The sequence below is a fragment of the Cervus canadensis genome, chromosome 2, assembly GCF_019320065.1.
Source record: "Cervus canadensis isolate Bull #8, Minnesota chromosome 2, ASM1932006v1, whole genome shotgun sequence".
Lineage (NCBI taxonomy): Eukaryota > Metazoa > Chordata > Mammalia > Artiodactyla > Cervidae > Cervus > Cervus canadensis.
The window spans coordinates 71,221,503-71,243,324 of NC_057387.1; the positions used below are offsets into that span (position 1 = coordinate 71,221,503).

Sequence of the window (21,822 nt, forward strand, 5' to 3'; positions counted from 1 at the left end):
AGGCATTTAAAAATAATTATTTATTATTCAGTCTTAAATAACAATAAACCCATGACATGTTAATGTAGGTGACATATTTTTATAAAAGTATCTATATTTCCAAAACAAAAACATTTAGTGAGAAGAGTGACATTGCTTTATTTTTTCAAATCTCTCCAATGTTTAGATTAATAGAAGGTAACTGGATTTTCATATCTGCTTTTGTATTCAATATGCTGCTGTATATTATTCTGATTAAGTTTTTTTTTATATATATATATATATATATACATATATATGTATACATATATTCCAATCTTACACAGATACGTAGTTGGAAAAGGGAGGTAGGAGTATTTTCATAGTTTTTTCGATAATTGTGACTATTCTTTGATACTACACCAAAACTCAACAAGTGGTGGTTTTTTAGGGGATACAGTAATTGCAATATGGAATCTGAAATACATCAGTGAACTTTTCTTACTCTTCATACCAATACATTAACATCAACTAATCCTTTTGCACTTTGAATGAGTTTATTTCTCATGTGTGATTTTGTAGCTTATGCATTGGTCATGGAAAATGTTGCTTTACAGAATTAAACAGATTTTCCAAATGTTGATGCATTTCATAGACAACCTCAATAAATCACATTCATTATCACACCAGTGATATCAGAAAAGCCCTTAAATGTATGGAAGCCGTCAAACTTATAGTGGCAGATACAAATTTTTCAAAATTCCAACTTTTGCTTGACAGCTCAAATTTCACTGTTGGCCACAAATACTGTCAGTTGCTGTCCTTGAAGTAACAAAGCTCACTTTGTTCATTTTTGAGAAAATGTCTGCCAAATAACCACAGTTATTTGGTTTGACTAACCAAATAACTGACTAACCACAGTTTGTCAGTCATTCTTCCTTTTTTAAAAATAGGTTTTAATTTTATAGCCATTTTAGGTTCACAGCAAAACTGAGCAGAAGGTAGGGATTTCTCATGTACTTCCTACTGCTTTTTTTATCCTCCTTTTTATTGCAATAAAACATAGTATTATAGTCCATTTCCCTAACACTTCCATTCATGGCTTTATATGAATATCAAAACATCAAACTGTAGACTTTAAATATGTGCAGTTTATTGCACATCAATCATGTCTAATAAAACTGTTTTTTAAAAAAGCCTTCTCCCCATCTGAAGGATACCCAAATATGTTAAAATGTGGATTTATGTAATTCTTCACATGAAATGTGGGACAAGATTCCTATAAAATGGCCTTACATAATTTTAGAATGAAGACAGGTATGGATTTCTCACTTTATACAAGTTGTAAACAAAATAATTCCAATGAAACATTGATAATAGCATACATACATTTCTTAAGGAACTGTAAATTAAACAGTAATTGCAACATAAAATTAGAAATAAATCACTTTCAGATAAATGGAGTATATTGTTTTCTTAAAAGGCAACAATGATCTTTTACCTTAAAGCTTTTTATGCAAGCTAAAACATGTTTATTCCCTTAAGTCAAAAAATATATTAAGTCTCTATAAATATCAAATTTTACTAACAGTGTAATGGTAACATATACATAATGCAGATCTTATAAAAATTGATTTGATTTTGTAAGACATTCACGTGAATTTAGAGCTGTTACTCAGTCAAAAGCATCCAAATTAGTAGTATCTGGAAAATTACAGGCAATGATATAATTGAAGGTCTGGGTAATCACTTTGCTTGTGAAGGGGCAATGGTCAAGTATTTCTTATCATATTATATAGTTTGGTGTCAATGTAATGCCCACATATAAAACTGAATTGATATATTATACATAAATATATAAGTAAATAAAATGTGGCCTAAAACGAGTTTAAATATGAACAAAATTGTTGAGATCTCCAGTGGAAACTGTGTTAAAGTAGAAAACTCAATATATTCTTTTGTCTCTGGCTTTAGAGAAGCAGACTGGTATGAAACTTTGGCACTTACTTTCCGATTGTATTGGGTAGCATCGTAAGTTGATTGTCATCTACTTTTAGAGTAGTTAGCTTTTTCAACAATCCTAAAACAGAGAAGATGTATTAATACACAAGAACAGATTACTGATAGAAAATACAATATATAAAATACAATATACATCACAATATAATTGTGATGAATGTTTGTCATGCTAATTGGCTGCACTCTGCTTATATCAACCTATAAACTTACATTCGCATGTCTAATTCTGACCTTCCAGTTGTAAGAACTTTACTTGCATCAGTGGGAGTTCAAGTACAATGATGGAGACAATAAGGAAAACACAGGGTTCCATAGAAACCTGAGTTGGCGGTACTACTACCACATTTTCCTTTTCTATTATATAGCAAACGGACGAGATGAAAGTTTTCAAGCCAGCTGTGACTCAATATTTAATTAACTCATAAGCACTAATAACTAACATTCCTGTTGTGGTACAAGTTGAAAACAAATCTGAATTAAGCCTAATAATCAACGAATGGGTACTGAAGTACTGCAGTATAGTGGTTATAATTATGGACTTAAAAATTACAACATATAACTTCATACTCTCAGTTACCATAAATCCTTGACTGGGATCACTAGTAAACACAAAAACCCTCAGTTTTTAACATATCAAGTAGAACTGGCTAATAATTGGCATTTCAACTATTCATATTTCACTAATTTATGCCCTTCATAAACTTCCTGCTTTATCTACTCCTATTCTCAGGTACTAATAAGCAAAAACTGCAAAGTAATAGAACAGCTTCCTTTACCCAGCCATAACAGAACCCAGGGTATCAATATAGCCTAAACAGCCAAAACCCAAGACAAAGCATAAACGGTTGCTGATTTTGGTTTTACATATGTTTTGCAGAAAACTTGTTCTGACAGATACAGTAGTTCCATAGCCAAATGTGTTTGGAAAATGCTGAATTAAACAAAATCAACCAGATTTCTTTAATGAAAAATGTTAAGGAACTTTTGATATACTAATGTAGCAGGGTGGCTCTAAAGTCATTGTGGAACTTCTGTGTGTGTGCAGAGTATCTTGTACAGTGGTGTTTCATAAACATGCTCTGAAAGTGCTGTTACAGCTCATTCCTACCCACCTCAGGTATTTTGAGCATAGCTTAAAGGCAAAAAGTAAGTCACAAGAAGTCAGAAATAAAGCTGTTGTTGCATTTGAAGTTTCAGCATGCTCAATTACGTAGTCTACCAAAGCACGCAGAATCTCTAGTGAAGAGAAATGTCATCACTATCAGACTGCTGTGAGAAAATACCTACAATATTTGGAGATTAATACATCAGCTTGTGCCCTTATGATACACGGCTGAAAACAGTAACACCTGGGAAAGAGGACAATTCTCACTGGGGTAATTTCTCTCTGAAATTTGAACACCCACTGCCTATTCATCTATGCTCAAAGGGTGACTGAATCACTTCAGCTTCTCTACTGTATATGTAAAAAACCATCAACCTTGGAAATATAAAAGAACACTTGAGTTTGCTCATCAGTTGTGAAAAGAAAATACAGGACCATGAATTATAACTAAATTCTTTATGAACTGTAGTTGTGATCAAACTATTGTCCCTGCCCACAGGTGGAGCCAGAGGAGGGCTGACAATTCCGCATCACTTGGCTGGGTTACGAGAAGTTTTGGGTTGGGTTACAGAGGGCTGTGCAAACATCTTGAAGCCAGGTTGCCAAGCAGTCTTTAAGAGAATCACAGTCCCCAGGTCTGAAGTAGTGGTGTGAAAAATCTTGAGGCAGGATAGGGATTAAGGTCAAAAGATTGATGCAACAGATTTTTTTGAAATAATGGATCTTTGACAGAAGCTTCTACAACTTTTGGCAACCCACTCCAGTACTCTTGCCTGGAAAATCCCATGGACAGAGGAGCCTAGTAGGCTATAGTCCATGGGGTTGCAAAGAGTCAGACATGACTGAGCAACTTCACTTTCTTTCTACAACTTTAAATGCTGAAGCAAGTTAGGGCTCCTTCCTTTGTTGCGCATATGTGAGCTAAAGGGACCATTATTCATTTGTAATATGGCTACTTTGTCATTCACACATTCCATACAAGGGTGTGCTCTCTGGACAGATTCCAGAACTTCTGTAGTAATCTGGTTGTTCTTGGAATAGAAATAGGCCCTCAACCTCAGCTCTGTTACTCATGACTTCCTCTGACAGATATTTCCTTTACTGTCTTGCTATTGATATATGTTTGGACTGTCTTCTACCCTCAGGAACCAAAGGTATTTTATACTATTTCTTCCTCAGTTCTCCACCTCTTTATCTTATGTTCCCAATTCAGATATACTTAAGAGAAAGGAAAAGGAGGTTTTTTACTATGATTCTGGCTACTTTCATATAAATATACAATAAGCCACAGTATAATAAACATTAATATAATTTGTTATCAAAATAGCTAATATTTATATGACATTTACACTCTATATTAGAATTTTGAAAGCCAAATTGCTGTGTACTCATCAAGTCTAAGATTATAATAATTATTATATTATCATAGTACCTAACATTGATTGAACATTTACTGTATACTAAGTTCTGTTCTAACCAATTTTACATATATTAACTCATTATTTCTCAAAATAATTCCCTGATGCAGGTACTATTACTTTCCAATTTAAAAGATGATAAAACTGAGGCACAGGGAGATTAAGTAGCTTGCATAAGGTCACACAGCTAGTAAGGTAGAAAAGCTAGACTCTAAATTCAGGCAACTTGACTGCAAAACCTGTGTCTTTAACCACTAAGTGAATAAGATAAATTGTTTTGGAAAGTAAATATATATATGTATGTATATATATTCTCCTTTATTGAATTTCTCTGCTGTCCAAAGAAGCTGATTATTAAAGCTCTACCTAGAAAACATAAAATCCTCTTCATTTTCCCTGGAACCAGTACATTGAAAGAGACTCTGCATACAGGGTTGTTTGTTGAATATGTAACTCCATTCAAATACCCCACAGCTAAAATAGGTGTAAAGGAATTAAAGATTTTTAGTTGCTATTTCCTATTATTATTAATAATACTATGACATTTCTTGTCTTTTATTCATTTAAATGTTGGTAGTCCAATAGACAACTCAGGTTCAAATAAAGAAGACAAGGTGTAATTTACCATCCAATCAGAATCAATAAATTATTTTAGGACCTTTGAACAGAGTTCCCAGGTATTTCTCTTAACCAAGAAGGAAATTTTTCAAGGAAAGCCAGCCTTTCCACATATACAATCAGGTACTCTGGCAACTCTGCAGATGGATAAATGTAATTTTCCCTAAAAGGTCAATAGGGTCCAAAGATAATTCCAGCAGGAAGCTACTGACAAAGTTACCTTCTTAATTTGAGGATCGCTCACTTCCCAGGTGACGCTAGTGGTAAAGAACCCATTTGCCAAAGCAGGAGACAGAGAGATGCGGGTTTGATCCCTGGCTTGGGAAGATCCCCTGGAAGAAGGCATGGTAACCCACTCCAGTATTCTTGCCTGGAGTATCCCATGGACAGAAGAACCTGGTGGGCTACAGTCCATGGGGTCGCAAAGAGTCGGACATGACTGAAGCGACTTAGCACACATGCATGCACAGATTCTAAACGAAGACATTAAATACATAATGCAACTTGCCTGTGCTGGTCTGCTTCATGCCAGCCAAGCATCTAATCTGGTATTTTCCATCATCTGTACAGGCTATTTCCCCCAGACTGGAAGGCTAACTCCCTAGTCCACTTTCTTAACAGAGGATATTTTAAACAAATAGTTACATCATCTTTTATTTCACTATGTGACCTCTTCATTTCCAGAATTTCTAATTGGTTCTTTTTTTTTTTTTTATAACTACCTGTTCTTAGTCATCACTTTTGTAAGTTCTTATTATTTTTTATATTGTTCTTCCTTTTATTTATTTGAGAATCTACACATACTTAAAATAATTTTTTAACTTGCTTGATAACTTTGGTTTCCCATGGGGTAAAATTTCTATTGTTTGAGTTGTTTTAACGTTAGTTTTCCTTTAAAGTATTTGTTTTCATGCCCATTTGTGTCAGTGGATATTTTCTTACCTATGTTCATTCCTCCATGTCTGACACTGGTTACTTCCACCTGACCCTCAAGTTTCCGGGGTTTAGAACCAAGTCTTAAATTAATAACTTAGTGCTCTCATTCAACCTGTATATTGCAAATAAAGCAGCTGGTAATGTGCTGTAATTTTCAGTATTGAATCTGTGTCTGTTCTCTCCTTTCATCCTAGCTCTAGGATCTTCAGTCTCTCCTAGCAGAAAAGCGTTTCCTTCCTCAATCCCTGTAAATTTGTATTCTCTTGTTATGCTTAAGGGTTTTTTTTTTTTTTTTTAACCACTCAGGATCAGAATTTATGGCTACCACTTCTATTTGTGGTCTGGAGCCCATCATGTCTGTAAGCATTTCTGTGTTTCCATTATATCTCAGTTCCAGGTATATGCTCATTCTCTTTAAGCAGAGCTAAATTATGTTATTGACTCAATACTTAAGGAGTACTTACCATATACCACCCATAATTCTTTGTATGGAGAAGACAGTAATGAAGAAAATTATGTTCTTCTAATATAAATAGCTTTTTTATTCTCATTATGCCTTTGAAGATATGGAGTGGTTTTTGAGTAAGGAGAGTAAGAAATGTATTTTGACCAGATGGCTATCTTGACCAGATGATCATCTCTAGCATCTTCATCAGAGGATGCTCTTTTACACCAATATATTTCCTTACTTTCTACAACATAAAATAGTACTTTCTAAGCTTATCTGATCATAAGTTTGATCTAAGATAATTAATAAGAATGCAGAACAGAAGGCCTATTACATACTTATGGGGTCAGAATTTTCATAGAAAGAGCCTGGAAATGTGGAAGTGTTTAATTAAGCTTAAGATAAGTCTTACAGAGGAGTAAGTTGAAAAAACACTGTTACAAAAATATTTAACTATATAAATAAAAACTTCATCAAATCTACAAAGAAAGAAAAGCTAATCTGTTCTGTTAAAAGTAGTATTCTCTATTAACCTAAAAGAATAGTGAAAATGGAAGCAACAAAAATTGGAGAAAAATTTTTGCCTGTGATTCAATTTTCGGAAGCATTAATATGTTCTAGGACATATGATACATCCAATTTAAGGAGTGTTAAAAACTATATTCCAAAATTTAGTAGTTTGATGATTACTCTCCTGTGTCCTCTCATAAATAATAACAGTAAGATATCTATACAAAAGTTTACTAATTATTTAGATTCTTTCATTGTTACTCAGATAAAAATTTATGACAAAAAAGGATTGAGTAGTTAGTATATATTAACAGACAAATTTCTGCTCTTATGACTCTTGACAGTATGCAAAAGATGAGATGTCATTTTTAAATAATATAACTATTAGAGCAAGGTTACAATAAACTTAAAGTAAAATAGAGCAAAACTGTGGATAGAAAGTGTTAGTTGCTCAGTCATATCTGACTCTTTAGGACCCTATGCACTATATCCTGCCAGGCTCCTCTGTCCATGGGATTCTCTAGGCAAGAATCCTGGAGTGGGTAGCCATTCCCTTCACCAGAGGATCTTGCCAACCCAGAGATTGAACCAGGTTCAATGTCAATCAACCTGCATTGCAGGCAGATTCTTTACCATCTGAGCCACCAACGAAGCCCATGCTACTGGTAATTCTATAGTGACAAAAGAAGACATACATAGTCATCCAAGTACTTAAATCTAAAAGAAATACTCCTTTTAATAACACTTTAAAACTTAGTAGATCTAAAATTATTTAAAGTATGTCAGTTTAGTAAGATCATTATAATAGGAGAGTATTTTGACAGCTAGAGTTACCATTTCATTCTAAAATATTGGTAAAATAATTTTTCATGTTGGATAATGACTATGCTAATTTTTAATATCAGGCTAACAGTATATTCCCTACATCTGCAAACAAACTATACTGCTAAAAATGAAAACAGTATATTTGACATAAACATTGATAACAAAATATTACGTTCTCACCTATAGAGTCAGGCAACTGTTGCAACATATTGGATGACAGTAAGAGGTCCTCCAGGGCTTCACATCCAGAAATGTCCATGTCAACGGTTTCTATTCTGTTTTTTGACATATCCAGGTATACCAACATCTTTAACTTCCCTATAGACTTGATGACATTGAGTAAACTCAGGGTTAGTGAGAAACTTTCAGGAAATATTTTAAAATTGTAAAAACCACAACACTATAAAATTAATTTCAAAAGCAAGTGCAACAGTAATAAGTATTGGTGAGAATGTGGAGAAACTGTAACCCTCATACAATTCTAGTAGGAATGTAAAATTATGCAGCCACTTCGGAAAACAGTTTGGCCATTCCTTAAAATGTTAAACAGAATTTCCATATGACCTATCAATCCCTAGGTACATGCTTAAGAATGAAATATTTGTCCACACAGAAACATAAATATTCAAAGCAGTGTTATTCACAACATTCAAAATGTGGAAACAACCCAAATGTCCATAAACTGATGAATACATAAACAAAGTGTGATATATCAATAAGCTGGAATATTATTTGGCAATAAGAAGCAATAAAGTACCAATGCATGCTACAAAATGGATGAAACTTGAAACAAATGCACTGAAAGATGCCGGTCACAAAAGTAACCTATTGTAAGATTTTACTTATATGAATTGTCCAGAATAGGTAAATCTATGGAATCAGAAAGTAGACTAGGGTTGCTAGAGGTTGGGAGGTCAGGGGGAAGAAAATAACTGTTAATGGCTTTCAGGGTTTCTTTCAGTGGTAATGGAAATGTTCTAAAATTAGATTATGGTGATGTTTGTTCAATTAGATCAGTATTCTAAAAACCATCAAACTGCATACTTCAAATAGATGAAGATTATGATATGGGAATATATCTTACAACATAGATATGTTAAAAGATAACAACAACAATCTCAAAGTTGCCAAAGACTTAAATGAATATAGAAAAAAAAAGGAAGGAAGGATGGAAGAGAAAGTTGTCACCCAAACAACATATGCTGACATAATGATTCTTACAATTTCAAATGCATGAGAAAGGTATTAAATTATGATTTGAACTTTACCCTACTAAGCAGAATCAATATTTTGTTCATTCAACAGTCCTTTTTGAGGATCTACTATATACCAAAGATTGTATTATATACTAGAGAACAATCATAAATATCTTAGCTAAGTATGGGGAGAGACTTGTCATGATACAGACAAAGTCTTTATCTTTAAGGTGCTCATACAGTGAAGGAAACTGTCCAATAAGCAAATAATTATAAAACCCTATGATATGTGCAATAAAAAAAGCCTGTAGAGAATGCCATAGAAGCACAAGGCCCCTAATTGCCTGGAAGGCAATGCTTGTCCAGAAAAAGAGAACTTGTACCTGGAAGAGAGAATAGCGCGGAGAAGTGTGAAAAAGGGAGTGTGTTTGAAGAAGAGTGGGAAATTCAAAGTTACTGAATACAGTGATGAAGTTAAGCATTAGAAGAAGTCATCTGTTAAAAAGCCTTACCTTTCAGGTACTCTATCTTATTGAACTCTATCTTATTGGCAAGGAGAGCTATTCAAGGCTTTTAAGATGGTGAACAACATTATTAGACATGTATTTTGAAATAATAATCTCAGAGAAATGTGAAGGGAAGATTCATGACTAGAGTTAGAGTGGAACTGAAAGGATCAGAAGGATCTGGAAGCTGTTTAGCTAACGAGATGAAAAGGACCTGAGTTAAGGCAGCAGAAGTGAGGATGAAGTGGGGATGGCTCAAGAAAAATTTAGAAGTGGAATGACTGGATTAATAACTGATTTCTGAGGTCAGGGGTGGAATCAGATCATATGGTGGGCAAGGGATGAACAATGGCTATCTAGCTTGGACATGAATTACGGGACTTGGAGCAAGATGAAATTCTTCATTTTCCGTTTCTTTAAGGGCATGTTTTGCAAATAAATGTCCTACACATATCCGTGTTCAATGGTTTATCTGCTTGTTTGTCTACCTGTAACACTTTGCTATACTGTCTCTACTTATTTGACAGAGTATAAGCAAATAAATACTACATCAACAAATTAATTGCATAAGCACATACTTGGCACTGTGCTAAGTACCTTATACATATTACTTGATGTAATACTTTATGTTCTTGTTGCTTAGAATGTGTTTTACGCAGCAGCCGTATCAGCACCACTTGGGAGCTTGTCAGAAATGTGTCATCGAGATCCACTCCAGACCCACTGAATTGGAATCTGCACTTTAACACACACTAAAGTTTAGAGGTTAAGTAATATCACACATTGGGTTCCTTGAGAAATGGAGACAAAGAGAAATTTTTGAGAGAGATTCTTGGGATTAATACCAGTGAAAAGAAAGAAGGAAGGAAGGAAGAAGGACTGGGCAGGTGAAGGTAGGCTGTGATGGTTCTGAGGAATTACTCAGCTGACTCTTCAAGTAGTACTGCGGTTGTCTTGAGTAGCAGTGAAGGGGCCAGAGCTTCACACTCTTGCACTGATTGATCACTGAATTGGTGGTCTCCTGGAATACAGTTATAACCCTACATGAGAAAGTTCTCTTCAGCTGAGGAAAGTCCTGAAGAGGGTGGAGACTTGCAAGCAGTGTTCCCAGAGGTTGAGGGAGTAGAATGAGCTCTTCATTCCAGGAGGATGACAGATCCACCACAAGTAACATTCCAACATTGCCCCATTAATAAGGAGTGGAGCTAAAATTTCAAACTCGATTTTATCGGATTATAGACTATAAAGCCTAATGATTAGATTAGCAGTTCCTGAACTCTAAATTGCTTATTAACCCAGCTCATATCTCTAGCCCTGCTTCTTCCGCTCCCCTTGTAGGCAGAGAGTGTGAACACAGTCAGGGTAGTGAATAGTTTCTAGGCTAGGAACTGGGTGCTCTGGATCAACCAGGCCAGAGGGCTGAGTTTCTTCTCATGCCTAGAAACACGTCACTTGGAAAAATACTGTCATACTTCTTAGAGCTGTCCACCCCAAAGAACTATTATGCTAACTTAGCTCATCTCTTCTGATGAGCACACAAAGAATAATATATGTGTTTATGTTTGTCTGTGTGTGTGTGAGGATTTCTTTTTTTTGTTCCTTTATCATGAGAAAATTTCTTTTCTCTTTGAAGCTTCCCGAATTGCTATCTGCAGCACAACTCAATATGTTTGTGTGAAGTTTCTAAACATCTTTTTTTGGAAGCAAAATAACACTTCAGTGTTTATTTTTGAGTCTTTCTAAACCCTCACTTTGAAGCACCTTATAAAGGCAATAATAGCCTGGAGTGATAAAGGCCTTTGTAGCCCAATGACTCAGAGTTCTTGAGGATATTAAATGTTACTCCAACATCCGGACATAGAGGAATCTACAGATGAGCAGAGGGCAACAAATTAAAAAAGGGGAAGCCACTACAAGCAAAAGGAGATATTGGAGTTTGCTGTTCAATTATATTTTTATTGACTGATCTTAGAGTGATGGTTGTAAGACAGAGCTATGCAGCAAACAAATTTTTGATCATTATTTATTTGCTTCTCTGATTTGTGAAAAGTAAAGTGGAAAAATGATAATCCAGGCTTCTAAAAGTATTTAAAAATATACTAGCTTAATGTATTATGGTATGTGAACTAAAAACAAAAGGAATGTGCTTTTTCCCCCTGTATCTTATGACACTAAATATTTAGAATTAATCCTTCTGTGAAACTGATAGACATGGGCTGAAGACTGCATTCAAGCTTAGACTTTCAAGGCCAAATGTTTCTAGGTAATTGTCTAACAACTCTTTGCCAGCCTTAGGCATTCAAAACACCACACCTGTTTAAGGGTGGGAGGTGTAGGAGTATCCCACAAGTATTCCCATAAGGAGTGTCACAAAATTTGGAATTCAAGTGTACTAAGTAAAGCAAGAAACCCACTTAAAGATGGCAGTATATAAGAAAAAACTACTTTGTAACAGACAAATTAGACAGCATTATCTGTTTTACAGATGATTGAATCACTATCTTTACATTTAAATAATACATTAAATAATATATTGACTATGGAATTCATCAGGCTTCCCTCATAATTCAGTTGGTAAATCATCTGCCTGCAATGCAGGAGATCCGGGTTCGATTCCTGGGTCAGGAAAATCCCCTGGAGAAGGAAATGGCAACCCACTCCAGTATTCTTGCCTGGAGAATCCCATGGACAGAGGAGCTTGGCGGGCTACAGTCCATTGGATTGCAAGAGTTGGACACAACTTAGCGACTAAACCACCACCATGGAATTCATCTGCAAGGTTGGATTTTGGGAACAGAGCAAGTGTGAAAAGTAGGATAAGCCCAATTCTCATTCATACCTTCTGCTGATTCCCATAGCAACAGCATTTGGAGCATCAGAGTGAGCAAGAGCCTCTGACGCTGGTTTGAATCACAGGTCCACCATTTATTGACTGTGTGACCTCGGCCCAGTTACTTGCTGTTTCTGTTTCAGTTTCCTCATCTATAACATGGGGTTGGTAATAAATTCTGCTTCACAGGGTTGCTCTGAGAATTTGGTGAGTCACTTGTAAAATATCTAGATAGTGCCTAGCCCCTGATAAATGCCATGTAAATAGTTTTTAATAAATAAATACACTGCAGGTATAAACTCCCACTAGCATTCTGATTTCCACCAACGTGATGGACATGAGTTTGAGTAGGCTCCGGGAGTTGGTGATTGACAGGGAAGCCTGGTGTGCTGCAGTCCTTGGCGTCGCAGAGAGTGGGACACGACTGATTGACTGAACTGAACTGAAATGATATTCACCTTGAATATGGCTATGTGTAGTAGAATATAGATTTGTCCCTTCTGTTATATGCAAACCCCTCAAACAAATATGTTCAAGGTCATTGAATATATTAGTTTTGTAACTCTGACATGAGCATGATTTGTAATTCATAGAGGTATATTTGTATATGGTTTTTAATAAATCAATAAACAGAAAATATGCATGCTTTTCTCTTTTGTATCTGTGAGGACAGCAGAAATGTATGCTTTTGGTGAGAGAAAAAAGCATATTTTCCCTAATCTTTTGTCAGATTTTCTTCTTTATGTGGTCCCATGCTTATTCAAAAGAGAATAGCTTCCTCTTCTTGCTTTTGCAATAGTTTTAAGAAATGTTTAATGTCAATTCAAACAAAGGATCAAGTCTGGCTTTCGGAACACACATTTAAATCTCAGTGGCTGAAGAATTATTCCACAACCAACTGCCCTGGCTACTTAACCCCATGTAAGGAGTTTAGAGTGGTTTTCACCACTGAGAGCCTTCTAGTTGTTTTGTGTGTATGTTGTTTAGTTGCTAAGTTGTGTCCAACTCTTTTGTGACCTCATGGACTGTAGCCCACCAGGCTCCTCCATCCATGGGATTTCCCAGGCAAGAATATTGGAATGGGTTGTCATTTCCTCCTCCAGGGGATCTTCCCAACCCAGAGACTGAACCCATGTCTCCTGCATTGCAGGTGGAGTCTTTACTATTGAGCCACTTGGGAAGCCCTGTGTATGTGTGTACATGCTTATACCTGAGTGCACGTGTCATAAGTGGCAAGAAACAGTGTTATACAGAAAGCCATTCTTTCACTGGATGGAAAATGAATGGTCACACTCAGTGAGTTGACTAGTACACCTATGATTCAGGAGAGATTACTGAATTTTCTGTTAGAGAAAGATAATTTGACTCTAACTTCCTATTTTTAACAAGTTATGTTCCTTGCATTTTTCAAAAAATCAAATAGATCTACTGGAAATCACCTGAACTGAGAGAGAAATCTTTATCTTGTGGAAGAGCTCAAACAATATGAGCAGAAACCATTATCTAATTACCTATAAGAAGAAAATTGATTTTGTAAACCTAAGGCTTGGTATTATGTATAGCGTTTTTTTCATATAACAATATAAATTTGTTCAGATTTGAAAAACAGTAAATATAGAAAGAGATGAAATGTACTTCTAAGAGTATGAGAAAAATATTTCATATATGTTACATGCTCATTTTACTCACCTATAACACACATAACACTCGTAACACTCAATATTAAAAATCAAACTAGTGAAAAACACTTGATGGAATACTATTATCAAATGTTTAACTTTGAAATGAAAACACTGAGGTTTAAGATGTAAGATTAACCATTATCAGTTACAATGAATATACAATGGAGATGCTAGACGACATGGCATAATAAAAACTTACATACCCCAGGTAGCACTTGCAATGCATTATTATCCATCCACAACTCCCTCAAATTTTGTATTTGATCCAGAACTTCAGGCTGGGGGAGAAGTAGGGAGAAAAGAGAGAGGAGAAGAAAACTAAATTAGTCTTTTCTTATCACAGTAAAAGATGTAATTTATTGGATCTGAAACTTTTATTTGGGAATCCAGTGTTAATCCTCTAAGAAATTCCAAGTTTAACAGATCTCTTCTAGCAAAACTGGTATTCCCTGAGGTAGCCAACCTATAATTGATGTGGAAACCACTAGAACAAGAATAATAAAAGTTAAAATCTATTATTCTCCCTTAACACGCAATAACTATTCTCTGCAATATTTATCAATCTCTGTCTTCTTCACTAGAGTATAATTTTTGGAAGGGCAGAGTAATATTCAGTTTCTAATCCCTGTGTCCTCAGATCCTCACTGTTTGCCATGGTACTTGGTAAATAGTAGGTTTTTATCATAACACCACACACACAAACATCCTCTGCTCCATGATGTAATAATAGTATAGGAGCTTCCCAAGTTGTACAATAATAAAGAATCTGCCTGCCAATGCAGGAGACACCCTGAGTCAGGAAGAGCCCCTGGAGAAGGAAGTGGCAGCCCACTCCAGTATTCTTGCCTGGAAATTTCATGGACAGAGGAGCCTGGTGGGCTACAGTCCATGGAGTTGCAAGGAGTTTGACACAAGCGAGTGAATGAACACACACAGACACACACAATAATAGTATAAGACCCACTCATTTCTTATCTTTTCATTTACTCAACAAAAAATTATTTGTTGAATAATGGGGAGGCCTACAGTGCAAAACATACAATGCAGGATCCACAATTATTCAAAGCTAGTCCCTGCCTTGAAGTAGCTGATGAGCTAATTGGGGAAAAAAATGTATATAAATAACAAAAACACAAGGCATCACACGGGAGAAAAGAATAATGTAGAGAAGTTCAGAGAAAAAAAGAGTCAGAATATGATCAAGGGGTAACATACTGTGCATAATAAATACTTTAATTCCAAAATTAGAAGCTGTCTCTAAATTCTATCTCCTGCTGCTGCTAAGTCGCTTCAGTCATGTCCGATTCTGTGTGACCCCATAGACGGCAGCCCACCAGACTACCCGGTTCCTGGGATTCTCCTGGCAAAAACACTGGAGTGGGTTGCCATTTCCTTCTCCAATGCATGAAAGTGAAAAGTGAAAGTAAAGTCTCTCAGTCGTGTCCGACTCTTAGCGACCCCATGGACTGCAGCCTACCAGGTTCCGCCATCCATAGGATTTTTCCAGGCAAGGGTACTGGAGTTGGGTTCCATTGCCTATCCTAGGAAGCAGACTATTCAGACAGTAGGTTGCTATTGCTGCCAGCATCATTTCTTGATTTATAATGACCTCTTCCTGATTTCTTTCCAGAAATTATCTCCCCTGCTCCCACTCTAAGACCACCTGCTTCCCTTCAAGTTGATTCCTTTTTTTTTTTTTTTTTTTACCACTCCAGGGAATTGACAATGGCCTAAACTAATGACTAACTAATGACTGCATTATATTCACCTGCCCACAGGGTTTGGCTCAAGGATCCATTCAGAGCAGATAAGAAGCAATGATTCTCTGACTGGGTTTTGTCCTTTTTTAGTCACTGAGCTGTATCCGACTCTTTTGCGATCCCAAGGACTGTAGTCTGCCAGGCTGCTCTGTCCATGGAATTCTCCAGGTAAGAATACTGGAGGGTTGCCATTTCCTTTTCCTGGGGATCTTCCTGACCCAGAAATTGAACCCACGTCTCCTGAATTGGCAGGCGGATGTCTTTACTGCTGAGCCACCAGGGAAGACGTCTCTGACTGGGACTTGGGGAAAAGACTCTTGCTCTTGTCTGCTGGATCTGAAACTGGAAGGGTACAGTTCTGGGGGCTTCCGGCATGAGGTAAGAAGGAGAGCCTGTTTGAACTAAAAGATGGATCCTGATGGCATCATTTAAGCTTAGAATTAAGCCACGCCTGTTGTTAGTCACTCAGTTGTGTCTGACTCTTTGTGACTCCATGGACTACAGCCCACCAAGCTCCTTTGTCCATGGAGTTCTCCAGGCAAGAATGCTGGAGCGGGTTGTCATTCCCTTCTCCAAGGGATTTTCCTGACCTGGGGATTGATTCCCAGTCTCCTGCATTGCAGGCAGATTCTTTACCGTTCTGAGCCATCACCTTAAGTCAGATTTTTTTTTTTTGTCTCCAACTAAAAAAATTATCACTGAAATAAGATACAACCATAGTTCAGTAAAATTTGAGACCTAATGAGGAAAGCTAGTATATTTGACAGGATATCCAGTGGAAAAGAATGGAATGATATCAATGTTACTACTGGACTATTGATAACTATGGGTCAGTACAGTACATTTCAGAGACTTCTGGACTGCTTTGGAGATAAGTTTCTGATGCCATTAGCCTGCAAATGCAATGGAACATGGTGCTATTCCTGAGAGAAGTTTCATTTGTAACAAGGATCAAAATCTAAAGTTTCAACTTGGAAAATAGTTAGGACTACATGAGGAAGGTGGGGGGTGGATTTTTGTATAGGAAAATATTCCCACTATTGCTTAGCTCATGGGGAACAGGGAGTGAACTATTCTGTTGGAAAACTCTGTCTCTGTATCAGTCATATGGCATAACTTTTCTAAGCTCAGGCATCATGCGGACTTTAGGGGAAGAGAAAAAGTTGCATACCTAAATTCAATGCAAGTTTATGGAATGAGACAGAGGCTAGTGTATAAACTTGAAACAATGAGCATTATTCAGGAAGTCTAGCTGTGCTGTGGTAACAAATTAATCCTGAAATCTCAGTGGCTTAACAAACAGGATTACTTACTCTTACTTTATGTTCACTGTGGGTTTCTGCCCCCCCACCAACCTGTCTTGTGTTACCACCAAAGCAAGACTTTCGGAAGAGTCAAAGCGGGGAGTGAGAGTATGGAAAACAAGCCACTGCCCTTACAGATCTCAGGCTGGAAGTGACACTTAATCACTTCTTCTTATAGCTCATTGTCTAGAACTGTTTATACTAAAAGCCTGGACCTAAGTTTAGGGAAGGCTGGGGAACGTGGGAAGAATTCAAGGAATATTGAGTGACTACTAAAAAGAGTCAGACACAACTTAGTGACTAAACAACTGCCCCTGCCACACAGTGAAAAAAAAAAAGGACAAGAATAAAGATATAGTACTTTCATAATTTAGTTATCCCTTAATTTTATAAGTATTTATTAAACAGCTTCTAAGTTCAGGTACTTCACTAGAATTGTAATGTGTGCTATGATCTCTGCCTTCAAGGAATGAACCCATGGTCTATTTCTTGAGCAAACATGTAAAGAGCAATTCCATGACATTATGGGAATACAAAGAAGGAGGGGTCTGTAATGCTTTAGTATCAAAGGAAACCAGACATGGATTCCTGAAGCTGAGAGGAGAAGGAACTGGTCAGAAGAAAGGAGAGGAGATGAAGCATATTTTAACCAGAATCAGAGTGGTGAGAAACAGCATGATGTATGCAGGGGAACCACAGGCAGTTTGCTTTACTTAATTGTCAAGTTTAAGATGCAGTAACTAGTGAAAGCAGCAGAAAACGAGGCTAACAAAAGAGTGTAGGGTCTGTTAAGGCCTCACCTTTTGTTAGCGAGATAGGAATTTATCTTATGGGTCAAGGAGCATCACTAAAGGTTTTCTAAGAGGAAGTGATATTTTATATTTATCACTCTGCATGCATGCTAAGTCACTTCAGTAGTGTCTGACTCTGTGCAGCCCTATGGACAATAGCCCAACAGCCTCCTCTGTCCATGGATTCTCCAGGCAAGAATACTGGAGTGGGTTGCCATGCCCTCCTCCAGGGGATCTTCCTGACCCAGGGATCAAACCCATGTCTCTTATATCTTCCACATTGGCAGGCAGGTTCTTTACTACCAGTGCCAACGTCCTTTTTGAAAAAGGAAAAGAAGAAGCCAGAAAAGTTTATTAGGACTAGTAATAAAGAAATAATGAGAAATAAAGAGAAGCTGGATTCAGGAGACCTTTAGAAGATGCATGTCCCCCAGTTACACAGCATATGGTTGACAACTATGGAGGTGCAGAATATGGAGTAGGAGTAGATTTATGAAAGGGATTGGATTTTTTTAAAATTTATTTATTTTTAATTGGAAGGTAATTGCTTTATAATATTGTATTGGTTTCTGCCATATGTCAACACAAATCAGTCACAGGTACACACATATCCCCTTCCTCTTGTGTCTCCTTCCCACTTTCCCCTCTGGAACCTCCCTTCAATCTCTTACCCCTCTAGGTTGTCACAGAGCACTTAATTCAGTTTTGATCACGATTAGCTTTAGGTTCCTGTGAGACACAGATGGACATGTCCAGAAATCAGTTGGCTATTAAATTCTGAAGCTTACGGGATAGGTCTGAGCTAAGGATGTTCAACTTAGGTATTTTGTGGAAATAGAACTCTTGTGGATGAGCTCCCCATGGGGCATGTAAAGAGAATCAGAGGTACCGGTGACCGAGGAAGGAACACTGTGGATACTAACAGTTGAGAGCTGAAAACAGGAAGTGTCACTGGCAAAGCCCACTAAAAATTTCCAAGAAATAAAAGAAGGATCTGGGTAATAAAATAGAACCTTTTTTTCCCCTTTGAACTTCATCTCGATACACTTCTCATGGTGGGTGCCCCCCACAGAAGCCTTGCCCCAGGCACTTCAGAACAGAGTTTCCTAGTGTGAAATGTCTGTACCAGTTATGCTGAACACCTCGTCTTGGGGCATGTGCAGAGACGCTGCACCAGGCGCTGTGATTTGAAGCCTAAGCAGCACGTCTGTGTCCCCCAGAGCATGTGCTCAGAGTGGGAGCTCTGCCTCTTCATTCCCTGATCAGAGAAGACAACTTTCCTTTGCTCCTGAGCTGGACTCAGTCTTGTTCTATTGGCTGGAAGGACACCAGGCAGGAGGACCCTTGCTGGGGTCCAGCTGGAAAGGGTCAGTAACAGAAGGGCAAACTACAGAAGGCAAGAAGAAATGGAGTCCAGGAGAGTAAGGGCTTATTAAAGTCCAAAGAACAGAGTTGTATTAAAATAAGGAAGTGAAGAAGAGCATCATACCCTGGAGAGGCGTCCGGTAAAACAAAAGATGAAGATGGGCACCCAGTTTTGGAAATAGTAACATACTGGTAAACTTAGTGATAGTAATTTCATGAGATAACTATATTACAGTGGGTTGAAGATAAATAATAGGCAAATAAGTGTAGTAGGAGTGAGGGATTGAGAGAAGTAAAAGGATGAAAAGTTAGAATGAGAGAGCAGAGGTTAGAAGATCAAGATTTCTGAAGTTGTTTCATCAATGACAAAATTCGAGCTGTAACCCTGGGTATAATGACACCTTGGTGTATGTGGGCAAGGGAGAATGCTGTGGAAACATAAGACCTTGCATGATCTCTAAGGATCTGGATGACCTTTGGTGGACTACATAGCTTGTTCCCTTGGCTGTGTCAGATAAGGCGAAAGTGAAAGTATTAGCTGCTCAGTCATGTCAGACTCTTTGCAACCCATGGACTGTAGCCTGTCAGGTTCCTCTGCCCATGGTATTTCCCAGGCAAGAATACTGGAGTGGGTAGTCATTCCCTTCTCCTATAGGTTCTTCCCAACCTGGGGATGGAACCTGGATCTCCTGCATTGCAGGTGGATTCTTTACCATCTGAGCTACCATCAGGTAAAGTAGCAGATAAAATTGACCAATAATACCTCTAAAATCTCTCATGCTGGGTTCTTCTGGGGACTCCAGGCATCTAAGACAACTTGGAGAGGGATTACTGATGCTAACCTACATTTCTACTTTATTTCAAAAGTTCTCATTTAATTAACTTAATAACATAATAAGGTAACAGTAGTCCCACTTTACAGATGAAGACTCTGAAAATCATTTTCTGGGGGAAAATAAGAATAGGTAGATAAGGGTTGTGTAACTGCAGCTGGAATCATTACTCAGGTCTCCTGGCTCCAAAGATGACATCATGTTACAGCTTAAAACTGAAATTCTGAAATAATGAAGAATGCTGGTGATCACAAATGCCCAATAAAGAAAGTAAAGCATATGCTGGATTTCTTAAAAACAGATAATGTTTTCTTTACTGGATGTTATAATAAAATGTGTCACAGAGGAAATCTCAACAACTTCCTAATAAAAGAAGAGACCAAATATATTTAGCAGATCAATACATAACCTTGCTGAAACAACATAAAGATGCAATGACATCTCATGATCAATAGACAATTTTGAAGTGGATCTTGGAACTAAACTAAATGGCTTACACCCAGCCTAACACATAAATTGCCTTTTATTCATACCACTTGATTTCATTCTCAAAGTCAATTGTTTCCATTAAAAATGAGTGAATTAACTGAAGAATGGCTTGGCATACTTCATGATCATGAAGGTGTTATGAACTGGACACTCACATAAACTCCTTTAATGATTATAAATTAATGTAGTATTTTAGGAAAACATTTTAAAATATGTATCTCATGTTATGAAAATGTTCACATTGGTTTTGGGGCAGTTATCGTACTGAAATTATCTGAAACATAGAAAAACCTTATTGCAGAAAAATTTTATTATAGGATAATTAATATTATTAAAACCTTAGTCACACTTTAAATAAACAACAGCATAAGAAAGAGATAACCAAATTATGATAAAATCACAAGTTGGTACAGTGTACAACAATGAGAATGAATTATCTATATTTTTATGTAAGATATACCTTGCAAATAATATTGAATGAAAAAGCAAGTACGGAAAATTTGTATAACACAAATCGGCATAGATTTTGAAGTGTTACATATTTATAAATACATATACATGCAATAAAAATAGTAATATGTAGGATAGATGCACACAAAATTAAAAATAGTAATTGTCCTGGAATTGGAGTAGGACTAGGAGGGAGACTTTTACTTGGGGTCTCTTGTTCTTCAGTCACTCAGTCATGTCTGACTCTGTGACCCCATTGACTGCAGTTTGTCAGGCTTCTTTGTCCTTCACTATCTTCCAAAGTTTACTCAAACTCATGTCCGGGAGTCGGTGATAGACAGGGAGGCCTGGCGAGCTGCAGTCCATGGGGTCTCAAAGAGTCAGACACAACTGAGCGACTGAATTGAACTGAACTGATGTCCATTGAGTCAGTGATGCCATCCAACCACCTCACCACTGCTTCCCCTTCTCCTCCTGCCCTCAATCTTTCCCAGCATCAAGGTCTTTTCTAATGAATTGGTTTTTGGCAAAAGAACCATCAGGTGGTCAAAGTATTGGAGATTTAGCTTCAACATCAGTCCTTCCAATGAATATTCAGGATTGATTTCCTTTAGGATTGACTGGTTTGATCTCCTTGCTGTCTGAAGGACTCTCAAGAGTATTCTCTAGCACCACAATTCAAAAGCATCAATTCTTCGACTCTCAGCCTTCTTTATGGTCCAACTGCTACATCCATGCACGACTACTGAAAAAACCATAGCTTAGACTATATGGACCTT

The 21,822-nt window shown here is 37.1% G+C and overlaps 1 protein-coding gene across 2 annotated transcripts in view; it reads right to left on the minus strand.

Moving 5' to 3' along the window:
* LRRC7 (leucine rich repeat containing 7) overlaps positions 1–21,822 on the minus strand; it is a 577,609-nt gene that overhangs the window by 134,463 nt on the left and 421,324 nt on the right. For both annotated transcript variants that reach the window (XM_043460998.1, XM_043460997.1), the window contains exons 9-11: positions 14,255–14,329; positions 8,018–8,162; positions 1,966–2,038 (exon numbers count right to left, since the gene is read on the minus strand). In XM_043460998.1, coding sequence (XP_043316933.1) covers positions 1,966–2,038; positions 8,018–8,162; positions 14,255–14,329 — 293 coding nt within the window. The remainder of the gene's footprint in view (positions 1–1,965; positions 2,039–8,017; positions 8,163–14,254; positions 14,330–21,822) is intronic.